At 47.7% G+C, this 18,840-nt stretch overlaps 1 protein-coding gene across 1 annotated transcript in view; it reads right to left on the reverse strand.

Annotated features, from left to right (window-relative positions):
- Window positions 1-1,590: 1,590 nt before the first annotated feature.
- FBXO41 (F-box protein 41) overlaps window positions 1,591-18,840 on the reverse strand; it is a 64,146-nt gene continuing 46,896 nt past the window's right edge. Inside the window, exons 9-13 of the mRNA XM_078394439.1 lie at window positions 17,532-17,627; window positions 16,778-16,896; window positions 14,901-15,059; window positions 12,849-12,964; window positions 1,591-11,885 (exon numbers count right to left, since the gene is read on the reverse strand). Coding sequence (XP_078250565.1) covers window positions 11,823-11,885; window positions 12,849-12,964; window positions 14,901-15,059; window positions 16,778-16,896; window positions 17,532-17,627 — 553 coding nt within the window. The 3' untranslated portion in view covers window positions 1,591-11,822. The remainder of the gene's footprint in view (window positions 11,886-12,848; window positions 12,965-14,900; window positions 15,060-16,777; window positions 16,897-17,531; window positions 17,628-18,840) is intronic.

An 18,840-nucleotide genomic window follows, 5' to 3' on the forward strand; every position in this document is an offset into this window, starting at 1 on the left:
TCAAAGCTATGGTTTTTCCTGTCGTGATGTATGGAAGTGAGAGCTGGACCCTAAAGAAGGCTGACCACCTAAGAATGGATGCCTTTGAATTGTGGTGCTGGAGGAGGCTCTTGAGAGTCCTCTGGACTGCAAGGAGAACAAACCTATCAATTCTAAAAGAAATCAACCCTGAGTGCTCACTGGAAGAACAGATCCTGAAGCTGAGGCTCCAGTACTTTGGCCATCTCATGAGAAGAAAAGAGTCCTTGGAAAAAACCCTGATGTTGGGAAAGTGTGAGGGCAAGAGGAGAAGGGGACGACCGAGGATGAGATGGCTGGACAGGGTCATCGAAGCAACCAACATGAACCTGACACAACTCCGGAAGGCAGTAGAAGACAGGAGGGCCTGGCGTGCTCTGGTCCATGGGGTTACGAAGAGTCGGACATGACTAAATGACTAAACGATGACGATTGTTTTAGCTGACTGTAAACCGCCCAGAGAAGTGCACGTGCACCAATGGGGTGGTATACAAATTTAAGAAAGAAAGAAAGAAAGAAAGAAAGAAAGAAAGAAAGAAAGAAAGAAAGAAAGAAAGAAAGAAAGAAAGAAAGAAAGAAAGAACAGAAAAGGCTCTGGCAACATTTCCTGGCCCCTCTAAAAAGACCTGCCCCATGAATGCACACAGTTGCTTCTTCTGTCTGCATAAAAGAATATTTGCTTGTAGCGGTTTATGTATGGAAAGGTGTGTGTGGGGGGAAGACTCTGGGGGGAAAGGCGGCAGGAGGCTGTGTGGGAGGTTGATGAAGGTTTCAAGGGTGTCTCAGAAATCAGGACACAGGCAAATGTGTAGAAGTAGGAATGGATGGCCACGTTTTGTCTTCCTTTAAAACAAGCCTGGCCTTAGAAACAGCTCCAGCCAAAGAAATGGACCTCAACAGATGGGAAACCTTGACCTCTGAGCGTTCAGCCTGGAGGCAGGCGTTGCATCACGGCCTCTCCCAATTGGAAGAGACCCATGTCCAGCAGGCCGAGGCAAAGAGGCAGTCCCAAAAACAGCAAAATCAGGGAGCTAGACGGGGTACAGATTGTATTTGGCCTCAGTGTGGAAGGGATGGTCACTCTCGAATTGGCCTCCTCAGCCACACTAGACGCTGTTCCAAGACCTCTATTCAGAGCACGTTACCATCATCTCTCGAGACTGAAGGTCTTACTAGTTCCACTCTCCTGAGTATATCCATGGCTGAACAAGATTGGAACGCAGACCCCCCCCCAACTCCTAGTCTGTCACTCTGCCCATGACACCAATCGGGGCATCCTCTGTTAAGGCTACTGCTCTCAATCTTCTCAGACAACAAGGCAATGGGCATTGGGGAGGGACAAAGGTCTGACCCTGATGAGCCACGAGACTTTGGGACAAGAGGCAGCCAGTTTTTGAATGCCCATTACTGGGGCAGCCACAGTGAGGGAAGGATTCCTTACTCCTGCCCAGACCAAGGCGTCACATCAGTCACTGCTGGCCGGACCAAATGGATCCATCAGGATTTGATTCTTCAAGACTCCCCAAGGGCTGAGAACAAACACATTGGCAGCTTTTGGGTTCCTTTGGACTTGGCTCAGGGTACTGCTCTTGAGTAAGCCCCATTGAAGGAAAAGGCACAGGAGAACCCATGGACACACAGGCTTTCCTCCAAACCATCAGTGTGCCCAAGGCACACTGGGCGCAAGATGGTTTTTCCAAGATGTGTCCCCACCCAGTTCAGTGTCTTTGAAACAGGAGCACCAGCTTCTGAAATTAAAAGCTCGGGTTAGGTGGATGAGGCCTTCTCGAGGAAGAGAAGCGTCGGGTGGATGTTTCCGGTGTCGAGGTGTCACTCTGAGGTTTTCCATGTGATGGGTTGGAGCCCAGTGCAAACTCCGTCTATTCTTCTACGGCTTTTAAAATGTCCCGGGATGGAAGGCGGCTGGAAGGGATCTGTGCCTTTGGCTTTTCTGTGAACTGTTCTTGATGAGGAAGAGGAAATTGGCTCTGTTAGGTTTCCCTGCTGCTGTTGGATAGTGGTGCGCGCTGATCCTAAGTTAAGGAAGCCCACCGTTGGCTTAAAGAAGTCCCATGCTGGGTGAGATTTTGTGCACTGCGCTGTGGCTCAAATTTTCTCACTCCTCCTGATCTCACCGTTCTTCTTCTTCTTCCAGTCCATCCATCACCCCGGTTGGTTTGTAGTTCACACACACAATATGATTCGCAAGGCTTCCCCCTGGCTTGGTGGGAGCAGATCAGAAGCCAAGAGGCAGGATGTTGCATCAGAAGTGGAACCCACCTGATCACCAAGCTGCTGGTTTGAACCTCACCTGGCCTTCCCGAAGCCCACCTTCAGGTTGGCGGACAAGGACCTGGAACTGAATTTGGGGCAGAACCATGGGATAAAAGGAGGGAAGATTTAACCTTCGCTCTGCTTCTCTACCAAAAAGAGCCTTAGGAACTCTTTCCCCTAAAGATGCTATTGAATGCAGATAATCTCTGAGAGGGGTAGGGGTAGCAACTGCAGTTGTGCAGTTGTGATCTTGGGTAAGGAAGCAAGCCGTTTTTCTGCACACTGGTGTCTATCCAGTTACAGTCTTGGGCTGTTACTTTTCCATAACCCAACAGGCAGTGGTAAGCAAACTCCCCCCTCTTTTTCCCCCTTCTTCTTCGTCACTTAATTCATTATTAAGAGCCTTGAAAAGTTGCATATAACTGCAACTTCCAGAATCCCAATCGCCTTGGCCACGCTGGCCAACAGATTCTGGGAGCTGCGGTTTGGGAAAGTAACTTCTCCCAAGTTCTCCGTGTGTGGTTTGACCCTCAAGTCTCCTGTCTCGTTTTTGCCAGTGGCTAACAGATGCTCCTCAAAAAAATCCACACAGAGGCTGCGCCATTTCTGCCAGGCACCATCTGGCATTCAGTGGGCAAGCACGACCTGGTACCAAGGAGAGGGGTGCTTTTAGTACTTCAGCCGTTGCAAGCGTGAGCGGAGAAAGATGCTGGAAAAAGGTAGGAGAAAGCAAAGGACAAGAGTCAAGAAGGAGCGGAGGGTGAACCGAACATTTTGCTTTGTATGAACAGGGACACACTTATTATATAATGCTTCTCACACCAAAGGAGCTTCTTCGCCAGCTTGCACAGTTCGCTGTGCCACTCTCAGCCTCTGGCAGAAATGCAAAAGGACACCAAAACCAGCACCCTTGTGATCCAGTCCAAAACTGGCCAGAAGGATGGGCTTCGATTCTCACCAAATCCAGATGAACCCTTCAGCAGAGTCTCCAGTTTTGACAAACACAGCAAAGCCATCAGAGGTGGGGGGGGGGGGCTTGAGTGACCTCATTGACCTTGCCTTCCATCCTGGGATTTTTCACAGGGCTTGAAAAGAGCCACCTCTCCTTTGGAACCTTCCTGTGTTTTCCCCATCAGGTCTTCCACCTTCTTTTGGGAAAAAAAAAACTCCCAGGGGAAGGAAGGAACCAAACCTCCAGCCTGCCTCACTTGCAACCCTCAGAATCTGAAAGCACCTAGAGCTGGAGACGATTCACACTGCAGGCCAGGTCAAAGTCTTGTGAGTTCAGCATTGAATGAAGTGATGACCTGCATGTATCTGCTACCCCAGCTCAATTCCTCCTGGTGAAGAGTTCCTAGCCTGCATCATCCAAGCCCCTTCATTACTTTCAGACTTTTCCTCCATGTACTCCATAAATGCAGGGCCGGTTCTACCAGGAGGCAGAGTGAGGCTGCTGCCTTCGGCGATGGATTTGGGTTATCATGTGAAGACAGCAAACGCTGAAGGATTTTCTTTGGCCAAAATCCTCTTGCATTTCCCCCACATCTACACAAGAAACTTTTCTCTCTTTCCTAGGCTTCCCTTCATGCCCATGGGATGAACAGTCAGCTGTTCAATCTGGAGAAATCGAAGTGCAACCGGCAGCCCGGAAAGAGGTCAGACTGCTTGTAAAATTCCCCTGATGGGACTGAGGATTCGGGCTCCTGCTATTATTTTATTTTTAAGTGCTGGAAGTGCTGGAGGAGGGATTTTCTGCTTCGCGTGCCAAAGTCATCTGATTGGCTTTGGGTTTTATGCCCCTTTATTTGCCTGGGGGGCGGTGGCGAGCATTTGCTGCTCTACTTCAGGCAGAAAACATTCTTGGGTTGTCCCTGCATTAATGTATGTACATGGAGGATGGGCTTCCTTGCCTGCCACCCTTCTCACCCATAGGTATTCACTAGAAATGTGCAGACGCCACCACCGATATGATGAGAGCTTCCACTGCAGGAGTAGAAACTATGTGAAACGCACCCATTTTTGAAAACCGCATTTGAAGTGGATTCTTCCAAACACTTGAAAGCGATTCAGGTTTAAACCTCCAAAAGGGTTTTTAGAACATCCTTTCAGAGGGCAATAAGAGAAATAATAATATTTGCCATTTTTCTCCTCATTCAAAACACGGCCAAAATGAAGTTTGGCTTAAGTTGATGGTCCTACACCCAGCAAACGAGGAGCATGATCCAGACGCCATTTGGCTGCCATCATAAATGCACTTACCTGGGCGTAAGTCTCATTGAGCTCAATGGGATTTAATGATGAGTCAGTGAACGCTGGGGACTCTGATTTTGCCAGGGTAACAAACCTGGTCTGGATGTTACTGCGAACTTTGAAACAACTCACCCTGAACAGATTCACCACCACCTTTGCAAAATCAAGAGTTCACCCTGACTCTGAACAAATATACACATGACTGATCTGTTATTCCTCACTCTGAGGTCCTACTGAGCTCCATGCGCCAACATCATCCATGTGCTGAACATGGTGGCCCATCTTTGGGGCTGCCATAGTATACATATATAGTGGTTGTTACCTCAATTTCCATTAGAGCCCCTTTCTTTTCCTACATCATAGTGGAACAGGGGACAAGGGAGCAGGAAGGCCCTAAATCAACCAGATTTATGATAGACAGTACTTCAAAAAGGGGGGAAAAAAACAGGAGGGGAACCCACACTCATAGCTCCGTTTTCGCCACAATTCACAAGGAAGAAATGCCACAGTTGAGTCCCATGACTCTTGTTTTTAACTCCTGAAAATAAATATCAAGGTCATCCCACCAATAAATAAATAAATAAATAAATAAATAAATAAATAAATAAATAAATAAATAAATAAATAAATAAATAAATAAATAAATAAATAAACAAACAAACAAACAAACAAACAAACAAATAAATAAATAAATAAATATTTTGCTCTCTCCCATCCCTCATGCCTTTGAATTTAGAGGCGAAATATCTCTTTAAAAGTTGCTTTGGTCTCTGTTTCCCCCCTCCTCTGACCCATCCCCACATCTTTTAGAAAGCGGTGGCTTCCCACGTGAATCAGGGCGTCCCACGCGGCTGTTTCCCACCCCTTTTGCCGCAACGAAATTCTTTTCCTACAAGAACAGAATGGGCACATGGACAGACCCGGTAGCCGCTCTCGTCGAGTTCACCCGCTGTGGCTTGGAGATTGCCTTTTTGTGGCATCTAGGTAAATCAAACAGCCATGCAAGGGCACCTCCCGGGATTAATCACGAGGACCCCAGCCTCGTGTTTCCACTCCCAGAGACCCGTGGCGGCTTGATCCATAGAAGAACCCATGGACGAAGGCGAAACAAACACGTGATGTTGGGATGGTCTCTTTCGTTTCTTCCTACGGGTGCTCTTTTTTGGAGAAAGGAAAAGGTGCTCTGAAAAACCATATGAGCAGCAAGGAGCCTCGGGCCGTGATGTCTTTCTTCCGCCACGTATGGATGAACAAGGAAAAAAGAGGAGACCCCGGATGACTCTCCAATAAAAGCAAACCCTTTGCTAAGAATAGAGCATACAGATAACATGCTGAGTAAATAACTTCGCTTTTTTTAAAAAAAATCTCTCTTCTGCTCTGTTTGTTTGTTCTTGCGTTTAGTCCTTCACAGAAATAAATGCTGCTTTCCTTGCATGTCAGCTCAAGTTTATTCAAGTTTCTGTGCCATGTTGAAAGCGACCGTCCCTGCTCGGAGGGATTTATCCTCGCTGCCCGAAGAAAAACAGGGTGTTCAAAAGTATCAAAACGTGGAACTGGGCAGCTGGTTCTACTGGCTCTCCCACCTCTGTCACTTTTATGGTTTGAGATTGATTTTTTTCTTGCTCTTGCTGGTTTTGAGGCATCCTTTTCCAGAGCTTGAAAATGTAGACTACAACTCCCAGAATCCCCTAGCTAACAGAACCTGGCTGGGCGATTCTGGGAGTTAACCATCCCCTAAAAAGCAATGTTTCTCCACTCTGATTCTTTAATTTTATTATTTTTGCTCGGTAGCCCTTTACCTCCTTGGTGGTCCTCCATTGCCATCTTTGTGGCAAAGTTTGTACAAAATGGCCACCGTTCTCGTCAACGTGGAGGATGTGCCGTCCCTGGAACGCCGTATTTCTCATGCACCTCCGATGCATTCTGGAGCCTCCACATTTATGTCTGTTGTGCTCCCGGAACAAGAAAATAAAACTTGGAAACGTGTGCCAGTCTTGCAGAAAAAGTGACTGAAAAAAATCCCTCCCCAGCAACAAACAACAGAAATGGAAAAAAACACAACCATAGATATAGATATATATAAAAACAAATGAAATTATTAACTTTGAATTTTGGCTCCCAGGACTGGTGGTGGTGGGGATGATGATGGCTCTTTCAAGAAGGAATGCATGCAGCAGCTCCAAAGTCTTTACCAAGTTGACCCTGTTGATCTGGATGGGCATTGTTGCTATATGGGAATGACTCCAGATTCGGAGGAGTCTTCAGCTAGAGTTTCTGGGATGTGCATGCTTCCCGCCTTTGCTCTCTCTCTCATTCTCTCTCAGTGGGAACTGCTCGCTGGTGTCACACGTTCGCTAAGAGACTGGGTCAAACATAAGAATGTTCCCCGTGCAAATCCTGCCTTAGCTGCCAAGTATCCAACCACCCCATCTCCTTCAGCTTAGCGTCAGCTGTGCATTTGAAGTATTGTGTAAAATCAGTGGTTCCCCAACCTTGGGCCTCCAGATGTTCTTGGACTTCAACTCCCAGAAATCCTGGCCAGCAGAGGTGGTGGTGAAGGCTTCTGGGCGTTGAAGTCCAAGAACATCTGGAAGCTCAAGGTTGGGGAACCACTGGTGGAAATAACCACTCGCGGATTTTCCCAAATAGCATATTTGAAACACTCTGTATTATCTAAAGCAGGGGTCCCCAACCTCGGCTCTCCAGATGTTCTCAGACTACAACACCCAGAAGCCTTCACCACCACCTCCGCTGGCCAGGATTTCTGGGAGTTGAAGTCCAGGAACATCTGGAAACCCAAGGTTGGGGAGACTTTGCTCTAAAGGGCAAGACAAAAAGATAGCGTTCGGAAGGTAGGAAGCTGCCTTTTATAGAGGCGGAACCTTGGTCTATGGACCCCGATATTAGGTTGAGTTGGACCTGACCATTCCTCTCTCTGGGGTTTGCATGGCAGGATTTAGCCCTTTATTCTAGCACAAGTTTTCTCTGACCTAGAGGAAGAGTGGTCAGTGCTTCATTTTCCACCAAGCTTCCCCCAGGCGAACGGACCGCATCATAACTTAGGGAGTCAGGCGTGCGCTTAGAATTAAGGAAGGCCGGGCCTCCGAGCGCACGCTGGGGCCAAAATCGGTCTCCAGCCCCTGAACTGAACTTGCAGGCCTTTCACCGGGGGGGTGGGTGTGTGGATTAAAAAGCGCTGCTGGCTGCTTGCTAAATTATGTTTGAGTCAGCCATGCCATTCAGTAGCTGCTGGTGGGGGAGGCTTTCTTGTTGACCCGGGCATGATTAGAGGACGGGAAGGGCAGAATTCTTAGCTGTGTAGAGGCCTGTCAATAGGTAGGGTCTTTTTAAGGAGAACGGTGGGGTAAAAATATTTTTAAATAAATAGATATTATTTTGATTATAATTTCCAGATTTCCCCCCGATCAGCTGGCTCACCTGGTTTGCTTTGTGCAGAGACTGGAGGAGTGGGGAAATTACATTTTTGGTACTAAATCTTTCAGAAATACCATGCCTCCAGGAGGGCATCTTCCAGGGTTTTTTAGTTTTTTTAAAAAAAGAGTAACTTTTCCAGGTAGCCTCTGTTCTAGGACTCGGCTATATTCCTTCCTTGCTGAAGGGGCCATGCTAGAGAGCCTTCCCTGGCCCTCTGGGGGGAGATTTAAGAGGTTGTAGCACGGGGGGAAAAAAACCCTAACCCTTTTCAACCTCTAGGAGTTGTTTACTTGTGTCTTTGTTCTGCCTGGCTCATTCCTTCTCTCCGTATCTCGTGTCTCTCCTTCCTCGTATCCTATCTCCAAACCCTTCACTCTTTATGATCCTCCTGGTTCTCCTGAGAAAAAAACCTGCTGACAATCCATTCCAAACCCGTGTCTCGGGAACAGAATAAATTATGCATTTGGAATATGAAACAGGAAGTATTCCAGCTCAGTATCTAATTTAATCTTGTCCCAGCTGAGGGCAAATCTATGTCCCAATAAACTTGGCCAACACTCGTCCAAACTCTTGAAGAACCCCAAAACCACCTCCAGATGCTCCAAGCTACTGCTGGTGGTGATGATGGTGGTGGGGGCACTTGAGGCTCCTCTCCCCACTGTCTTGGGACCCCTGTCTGTGTAGGCTTCATTCTCACAGTGCAGTCAAGCAGAGGGGCAAATGGGTACCTCAGCTGCTATCGCTCAAGATGGGAGCCTACCCAATGGCCCACCAAACCAGATGGGTTGGGCCCCGCTTCCCACAAGCGTGCGCGAGTTTGCAGTCCAACGTATCTGGAGGACACTTAGCTGGGGAAAGCTGTTTTATGCTGATTTTAGAAAGCTAGGGAACTGCCTTAGGCTGACGTGGGTCATTGATCCATTCCAGTTTGGTTTGGCCAGTTCTGACAGGCAGCATCAGCAGCTGTTTAGGTTTTTTGGGGGGGAAGGATACTCTTTTTAGCCCTACCAAGGATGGGGACACACTGTCAAGTCACACCTGAGTCACACTGGGGACTTGATTGGGACTTGACTTGAGCCCCCCCCCAATGACCTCGTCTTGACTTGTGACTCAGAACCCACCCATCCCGTTCCTCTTTTTCTGGCGGGAAAAAGCTTGTTTTTAATGGGCATTAAAAGACTTACGGGCTTTTGGGACCCAGATTCAAAGATTTGCTAACATCTCTGGAGGTACTTGGGGTTTCATGATGACCTCCCCCCATCCAGGTCCTAACCAGGCCTGGCCCTCCTTAGCTTCTAAAGCCAGGAAGGAAGTTCAAGGTGACATGGTATAATCCGCCCACCATCCACAGCTGCTTCTTATCTTGTGCTCAATGCAACTAAGTGAGAAACTGCTCCCTTTCCTGCATCTCAGATAACTTTTGAATAGATATGCAATCTTTTTTTTTTTAAAGGTGACTTTTTAGATATGCACCTCCTTCTGTCTTTCTTCCTATCTCCTTTATGTGACACCCTTCTCATGTTAATCCCTGCAACGATGAGGACGGGAATTGTTGCTGAGCGATGACTTTGAGGATGCCATTCAAAATCTCAAGGCTCCCACCAAGAAATAAATCGCCCCACCAGGCTACCCCCTCCCCAGGAGAAGAAATGGCCTGCCTTCAACATAGGACATTGACAGGGCTGAATGTTAGGCTCCCAATAATGTCCACATACGGTGGGTGTTGGAGCGCTAAGCTCAGCAGAGGTGCTGGCACAATCATCCTGCTACTCTTTCCACTTCCCAGACATTATCCAAATAGATCAGACATAGACTAAGGAAATTTTCATCTGCTTAGTGGGCACGAACACGGCGTCCTCCTGCTTCTTTGCATAATTTATCCTTCCCAAATAATTCAGGCTTTTTTGTGATTTGCAGAATATAGATTTTCGTTTCGTAAAGCAAAAACGGTACGCAAGCCCCGATGACCCTCGATGTCTACAGGGAGACCATCCCTTTTCAATACTTGAAAGCATTAAAATCTCCCGGATTTGGCACGAATCTCCTTTCCTTACCCTCTATTTGTAGCTACTGAACTCTTGAGTCCAACAGTTTACCTCATCAGGGGAAGCTCTGAAAGGTTAAGCATCCAATCTTCCATCATCATCATCTTCTGGCAAGAAATCAAGGCATCAGATCACCTCATATGTGAAACTGAGATGCACAAGCAGGAAAAACTGTACCTGTTGACCTTCGGCTGAGATACGCACAACACGACACCCCTCTGGCCGGACTTCGGATTTCCTCAAGAGTTTTAAAGTAGATTGTGTGACCAAAAAAGATTTCCTCAGCTTTGGGCTAAAGCTTTGGCCATGAATGATCAGATCCGGCTTCTCCACATAAGACCCATGGTTGTCACCACCGCTGAGAAGTGAGGAGATCCCGTTTCCTGAAAGCTGGTAGATTTTGTTTTGATAGAACAAAAAAAAAATTCGATTTTTTAGGGGTGAAATAAAAGCTGAACAATCAAAGTGAAAGGAAGCCGTTCGGTGCCAAGAAATTAAGAGATGGAAAAATTCCTTGGTCCTGTCTCCTAAATACCAGCAGAACTCAGAAAGCATGGGGAACCAGTTAAGGTTGAAGATAGCGCTGGTTTGTCTGGAGGGCAACTTGCAGAATGAGAGGTGGGTGGAGAACATCACAAGCCGGACTTCTCTGCCCTTTAGCAAACCGGCAAGCAAGGACGGTGGGGCTGTGATGGATGGAATTGGCCTACATTAAGAGAAGAAACATCTCTTCTGCGCTCTCCGGATTCACAACGGTGCTGAGCAATCGACCATCTGGTGGGGCTCTCCTCCAGAAGGCCACTTTCCTTGGGTTGAGACAAAAAGCCACCACCAGATTGTATGCAAGACCTGTTCTTGTCTGCTCAAGGTGGAGGACCAGTGTCCTTCTGGGTCAAAGATGGAGGCCAAGTAAGGGTGTTCTTTTTGCTGGTGGTGGCTCCATTGTTGAGGTCCAACCTATCAAGAAGAGATTCTTCCCACACTGTAGGCATCTTCTGTTTTTGTTTTTGTTTTAACTATAGTAGCCTTTGGTTGTATGAGGAATTTCTTTTCTGGCTTGCTCTTTTCTTCTTTGAAAAAGAACTCCGAATGAACAGAAGTACGAGGTGCTTTCTCTTCCTCACAGTAGGAACAACCCCATTTTTTTTTTAAAAAAACCCCAAACCACACACCACAAACCCAGAAAACGCCTCAAATAGATGTCAGCGGAGAAAGGAATGAAACAAGACCATTCAAAGGAGCCCTGTGGAGATGAAACTTCACACGCTTCTCGAAGACCAAAGGAATCATCAGTCAACTGGAGCAAACGAGGGAATCGCGAGGGAGTTTTGAAGAGCCTCGCTCATTAATTGCCCTCTGCCCATAAGTTATTGAGTTTCCAGAGGAAAGGAAAGGAACTCCGGAGTTGGAGAACTGCTCGGCAAATAAAAAGCTATCTGGGTGTTGTGAGCAGATGCTTCTATAGCTGCCTCTGAGGAAAGCGAGGGCTGGAGAAGACAGGAAGCCCTCTCTGGCAGTCTTGAGAGATTCCTTGGTTGATATTCACAGCACTGTCGACTCAACGACACACCCGACCCGCCTGTTCGGAAAAAAAGGAGCGCGTCGCTTTCATTCCCGAAGGCCTGCTTGAAAATGTGTTGCCCTTGGCCGGTTGCTTTCGAAGGCGCCAGGTCAGAGAACTGAGGCTTGCAGGCCGCTGGCGTCGGCTCCAGGGTGTCTTTAGCAACAGGTGGACGAGAAGATGTAAGACGTGATCCGTCTTTTTTTTTTCCTGTTCTTTTTTCCCCCCACCTGCAAGGGTTAACAACCTGCTTCCACCTTAACGTGTAAAATCTTTGAAAAGCCGGGCCTCTTCTTCAGGGCCTGGAAGGGAAGCAAGCGGGAGAATGCATCACGTTCAGGGGTATCGGTTCAAGACAGATGATGCTATTAAGGAAGGCTGGACCACTAAATAATGTTCGGACTCAAATGGAAATGGCTTGGGCTGGATGGAGGGAAATGGAGCTCTGTTTGTTGAAAATGAGCGCATGCAGCCATTTCAGAGTGCACAAAACTGCTCTCCTGGAGAGGCTTCCCTCTGTCCCACTTCTTAGGGGTGACCCTCAAAGCAAGCTAGGTTTTCGGACTGGGCTTCAGGACCAGAGATGGGCACAAACTGGCCATTGGGTGGTTCGTGCCTGTTTGTTTCTTGGCTAAACAGAGGAGGTGGGGCAGGGAAGCCAGGCGGCCGCTTCCGAGTGGGCGCCCATCAGAGGAGGCAGGGCTTAGAAGCACCAAACACCCGTTTGGCCGATAAACAAACGGCCGAACCGTACAGTATCTTCTTAATAGGCAAGTCTGACTTCACAGATGTAGAAGGTGGCTTGGCTTACTCTGCTGATACAATGACACGACTTCAGCTCAAACAAGAGATTACGGCATCTGTCACGGGCATTGCTCAGCCCTCGACTGCATGCGGTCCCTCTGGAGGGAAGTCCAGGTAGCCATGGATCTGTGGCTCAGCTTGGGAAGGACAAAGCATGGCCATGGAGAATTTAATACGGAATCCAAAATGGGGCATCTCCAGCTTGGTATATTATTTCCCCTTGCCCCTCTGGTCAGTGAGCTAATCTTTAAGGTGTTGCCCGAAGCCAGGACGCTGCACCTTTCATAGAGCGGGTGTCCTAATCCTAAAACCAGCCCTGGTTTGCTGAACCGGCCACTTGGAAGGGGCTTTGAGATCCAGGCCCAGCCTGTGGACCGGTCCGCCACCAGAAATGAAACCCACGCTTGTGATGGCGAGTGTGGGACAGGACTTAAGACCATTCACAGACGTCTCCTCCTTACCTGGAGCTTGTTAACCATCTCCTCAAACATCTTCCTGGCCTCAGAACTATTTGGCTCCTTGAAGTAATCGGCAATCCCGACCTGGACCACGATGGACTTCAGGTTTCGGCAAACACCTTTGAGAGACAGAGGACCTCTATGAGTTTGGAACGGGGGAGTTTGGGGGAATGAGGAACGAGGGGACATTTCCCAGGAGGAGGAGTTATTATACTGTGTAAAATTTCTTGATAATTTCTCCAAAGCCCCGATGACTACGGGGACCACTGGAGTGTCTTTCATCCACAAGCGAGATCTTTGCATTTCGTTAATTTTTCCAATTCTTTAGCTTGAACTCTGGCATCCCCTGGAATTGCAATGTCCACGATCCAGACCTTTCTTCGTTCTATCATGACAATGTCTGGTAGGTTATGTTCAAGGTGTCTATTATTGGTTTGGATCCGGAAATCCCACAAGATCTTGACTTCCTCATTTTCTGACACCTTCTCTACCTGATGTTCCCATGGGTTTTTGGAGCCTGGCAAGTTATAGGATCCATCATTGTTATTATTATTAAAAAACACCAGGCACAGTCAATCACAATTATAAAAACATTGACTGGCATTATGCAACAGATACAAGTTTTAATCAAAAACCTAAGTATCTGTTAAATATCGGCACAGTATGTATGCTGTTCCTAATATTGCCAGGTTTTTTTTTGTAGCTCTGATGGTGTTATTTCTGAGATATGCAGCTGCTTATAACACTCTGTGAAATTTCTTGGAATAATCAAACAGCCAAAGAGAGGTCAAAAATACGGACAGTTCAGTTGAGCAGTACCAAAAAATCGTAACGACTCAGAATCACCTTCCTCAAATCCCCATTTTCAAAGCTTCTCTCCTCCACTGTGTTGTAAACCTAATTACTCTTAACTGTCAATTCAAAATCAAGCCACTCCAGAATTCTTCCCCCCCCCATAATTTTTGTTGTTTGGCAATTCCTGGCCTCCCTAGTTATCTGGAGGATAGGGGAACCTGGGGTAGGACAGAGGGAGAGAGAAAGATATTTACCCTGTGAAGCAAAAAGTCCAAATGTCCTGATGAGAAACTCAGAAAGTTACTTTTTCTGGAAACGCCATTCCCAGCATCTCCCAGCTAGCATAGCCAGGCTGTGTATGCGCGTTTCCCAGAATTATCATTCCAAAAAAAGTAACTTTTCCAAGATTAGACTTTGATGCTGCAGGTCTCGTTCCACCATGAGAGAGAGAAAACATTTGCATAAAAGCATTCAGAAATGACCCATCTCTGAGCAATGGAAAATCTGTCCATGGATGGTGTTTGGTGTAAGCACATGGGGGGGGGGGCAAAATGGTGTTGGCCATTTCAGTTCACATCCTTCCTCATCTTGTGACGGACAAGTCAAAGTTGTTGGTTCTGTGGTTTGAGATGAAGTTTGCCTTATACCACCCAATGTCTTTTAAAGAAAATGCATTCCGTCCCTTTTGTGTTCCATTATTAGGGCTGCACGTGTTTAATTAGTAGATTAATTGACAACATAGATCAATTAGTAGATGCATGAATTAATGGGGCCGAGGATGAAGGACTTGGTTAATTTTTAACATATTTTGGCTTCGGTTCCCGACTACAATAGAGATCAAGATAGACCATTAAAGGCAGCAATTTCTTCTAAAGACGATAGAAGGAACACCTCACCGTTTCTTATCTCAGCTCCCTTCCTTGTACTGAGGTTTCGATAACATCCTCATTTCATTTTTGCTTGCTTGATTAACTTGGGCAGGATAATGAATGGAACTGGATTTTTTTTGTGTCCAGTACAAAAAGGCTGGCCGATGCAAACTGGGATTACACCAGGGTAAAGAGCTAAAGCATGCACCCCATGACTTGCTCCTAATCCCATCTGATGCATCTTCTTCCCAAATGCATAGGCTTCAGGCTTCTTCATCCAGTCCGCAAATACTGCAACACACACAGACCCCCACCACAACATACACATTCACATTTTCTACTGCAAAAACCTCAGCCCTCCCTCCTGACCTGTCTGGACTTTTCCACTCACTGTTAAAATGCAACAAGGCTTTTGGGGTGACGGGGGTGGACGTCAGAACCAACATCTCCAAACCCTTCAAGCCTTCCCGGCAAACTTCGGCAGCCACCTCTTGGTTGACCTCCGTCACGTGGTCCAGTTCTAAGACTTGGAGGCGCATGCAGTTCCGGGCTGGTGAGATGGAGAGACACAGAAGGAGAGAATTAGCCAGCCATGCGTGGGTTACGGACCACAGAGGGCGGATTCTAGTAGACCAGTGGTTCTCCCAGTTCTAGAGTCTGGAGATGTTTTGGACTTCAACTCCCATGAGTTCTTGTGGCTGGCCATGCTGGCAGGAGCTCCTTCTGGGAGTTGAAGTCCAAAACATCTGGAGAACTGCAGGATGGAACCCAGGGTTCTAGATGGATGGTTCCCAACCTTGGGGTCCCCAGGTGTTCTTGGACTACAACTCCCAGAAATCCTGGCCAGCACAACTAGTGTTGAAGGCTTCTGGGAGTTGTAGTGCAAGAGTATCTGGGGGCTCCAAGGTTGGGAACCACTGTCCTAGACTTTCCCATCATATCAAAGTTCTGCTTGGTGTTTCTTCCTACATGCGGTCACTTCCTGGTTCATGAGTGGGCCAGGTGGCAAGTGATGATGGGGAAGGTGCTTTCAGACAATACGGGTTTTAGACTTCATGGAGTCAGGTTGCAAAACCCATTTTCATCCCCTGCAAGCCATGACGACCCTTGCATGCAGAAGGAGTGCTGCAACATAATGGAATAATGGTCAGCCAATATCTACTCCAGTGACAAGCAGATGATATGGCTTCTCTGCCATGACTGGGCCAAGTTTGCTAGAAGTTTTAAGTGCCTGACCTTCTGCCCATTGATGGTGACTGTCTCCATTCCACAGACAGAAGCCACCTGGTGTGACCGTCGAAACGTAGTTCTATGCTTTTAATCAAATAGCAGCCTCCATCACACCTCCCTAGACAAGGGACAGACTAGTCTAGGAAGTTATGGGAAGTCTGTATGGCAGATAATTCTTGTAATTCTCCATTCTACATGACAGACACCTAAATTTGGCTCACCTGGGAGAGATTTAACTAGGCCTAGCTCCATCCACGCTTCCTCTTCCTGCCCCAGAACTAGCTGGGAACTGTTTTTCTGAAGCAGATATTTGGTGGAGCTCGGCCTTAAAGTCTTCTGGCTGAGGCCTTCAGGCCAGGTGAGCCAAATTTAGGTGTCTGTAAGGCAGCTATCCCATTAGGCCGCACTCCCAGAATGGCGGATTACTGGATTTGTAGTCCAAGAAATCTGAAAAAACCCATCCCTCTCCATCATGGCACCCCTCAGCATGTGCCACCTGAGGCAAGGACCTCCCTCTGCCTCATGGTAGGGCCATTCCGAGACCATTTTCAGAACTCGGAACAGTTCGTTTCTTGGCCTGCAGCACACACCGCTTGAGGGAATCTTGGGAGTCTCCACCTAAGGAAACAACTTCCCCAAGGTCTGAGCTTCTGCCGCTTGAACTTCAGGCGACATTTCGGTTCCCCAGCTCTGACGTCCGCTCCACAATAGGACTCCCAGAATGGAGAACACTCATTCCTGTACAGATTGGACCGGATCCAGTTTGGCTCCAGCATGGCTCAGTAAGGGAGACCAGAGGTGGAAACCTTTTTTTTTTTTTGGACTACAGATCCCAGAGCCCCAAAGTGGGCATGGCTAATGGCTGTGGGATTCTGGGAATCGGAGTCCAAAAAAGGGGAAGCATCATCATCATCATCATCATCACCTCGCATCCCCAGGGGCAGGCTGAGTGCCATCATGCCCCGGTTTGCAGCATTGAGAAGCTAGCCGAGTATCGATCCACCCACAGAGGGAGCGCCCCCCCAAAACTGGATTTACCAAGCGATGCCAGTCCCTGCATGCCGCAGCCTGCGCCGCCGACCCCCAGGGCTCGTAAATGCGGCCAGCATCGCCCGATCATTTGCAAGCAGCGGTTGCTGAAGCGAGTGGGTTGCTGGCTGGAGGAAAGAAGAAGAGGAGAAAAGAGGGGAAGTGAGAAAGGAAGACCCGAACACGATCCGAGCATCATTTACACAACATCACCAAGCAGGCACGAAAGAAAGAAAGGAGGAAAGTGCCATTGGCGCACAGGTTGGCCGGAGCAGCCAAAACAGACTTTGCTGAACTTCTGAATGGAGAGGAGCAAAGCATGGAGAACCATCTTGGGAGGAAGCTGACCAGAGAGGGAGACCTTTCCATTCTGGGAGCTGGAAACCCCCTTTTTGCAAATTGAAAGGAAGGTTTCCATTTGAGAATAATCGCTTCTGGCACCAGGGTGAAGCGAAGGGATCTCCTCTCCTCTCCTCTCTGAACACGAGCTTCTTTCTTTCCAATGGCCAGGAAGGCTGAAAGATTTTGAGATCTATAAGCCTGCCCCCTCCCCAAAAGTAACTTATCCAAGCTTTGGTTTATGGATGTGTCCATATCCAACTGACATCGGGGTCTTGGGAAAGGAGCAGGCTTAAGCTCTTCCCCCATTTCCCAGCGGAAATCACCCAGCCGACCCGTGTGTGTGTGTGTGTGTGTGTGTGTGTGTTTGTATGTGCGTATGAAAGAGTGGTGCCACCAGGAATGCCCAGGCCAGCCCTCTTACCAAGGGTGTAGCGGTGCCACCTGTAAGGAGATGATGTCCCGGCAGCCGGCTCCTAGCGCCCATATCACCTCATGGCCCACCGGATCCGTAGCACTCCTGGAACAGGGAAATAAAGAGGGAGGGAGGGAGGGAGGGAGAGAGAGAGAGAGAGAGATGCATGAACGCCTCCTTGGGCTATCAGAATTGCAACTTGCTTTTTCATCCCATTTCTGCAGCCCCGGGTGGGTCTGGCTTTCTCACTGAAAATACAAAGGTAATCAAAACAGAGAACTTGGAAAGGGTGAAGCTGACACCTCTGGAGGCTTTGAGTATAGATTTGGTTTTGTTTCTTCTTTTTTTTAGCAAAAATTTTTTTAAATAAAATGTCCACGTTCTCTTTGAAGAGTGTTGTCCTCTGAAGATGCCGGCCACAGAGACTGGCGAAACGTTACGAAGAACAACTTTCAGAACACGGCCAAAGAGCCCGAAAAACCCACAACCACCATCTCTTTGAATACTTCTTTAACTTTTAACAGGTCGTCTAGGAATTCTGCCAGGAGCATCACCCACCGTCGGCCCACCAGGCCAACTAGCCAGTTTCTGAAACAGTTTCTCCGCACCAGACAAATTTCAGGATGCCTCCAAATAAGGAAGAAGAGTAGTTTTCTGGCCTTCTCTCCCCCCACAGCTGTTTAGAGATAGACTGCCCCTGGATCTGGAGGATCCACGGAGTTGTGTCACTATTCTTTCTGTTGCCGACACTCATGCAGTAATTGCTGGGTGTTGTTGCTTAAGCAAACAGCACCAGCTGCAGAGAGACAGGATCCCTGGGCTTGGGGAGGAGGGGGTGCTGGGATATATAGAAATGAGAAGAAAAAAATAGGAAAAGGACCCTAAAATGCGTTGTGCCAGTAGAAATCCTTCCAGAAGAAAAAAAAATGTGCTAATTTGTGGACTGAATTTACTCAGTGACCATCTGGAATACTAATGGTTTCAAAATGGAGAAATAAGAACAAGGAGCATGGAACAGACGGGAGGAACATTCCATGCTGCAAAATTTAGTTACAGATCCTCTACCATCAACAGAACTCTTGCCTTTTATATATTTCTCCCGCTTCCTTTCAAAGCCATCTAACTTTCTGGCCATCAGGACAGCTTTTGGCCGCCAATTCCACCTGATCATTAAATACAGACGGAATTATATTCATGCAAATTTCCCCCTGCTCCCGATTTGGAGACCCTCCACTAATTAGGAGACTCACCTGCCCATTCTGGTCTTATAAAAGGGGGTGGGAGGGAAGGAGGTCCCTCTTCCTTATTTATCCTTATG

Source organism: Pogona vitticeps, chromosome 5, assembly GCF_051106095.1.
Source record: "Pogona vitticeps strain Pit_001003342236 chromosome 5, PviZW2.1, whole genome shotgun sequence".
Classification (NCBI taxonomy): Eukaryota; Metazoa; Chordata; class Lepidosauria; order Squamata; family Agamidae; genus Pogona; species Pogona vitticeps.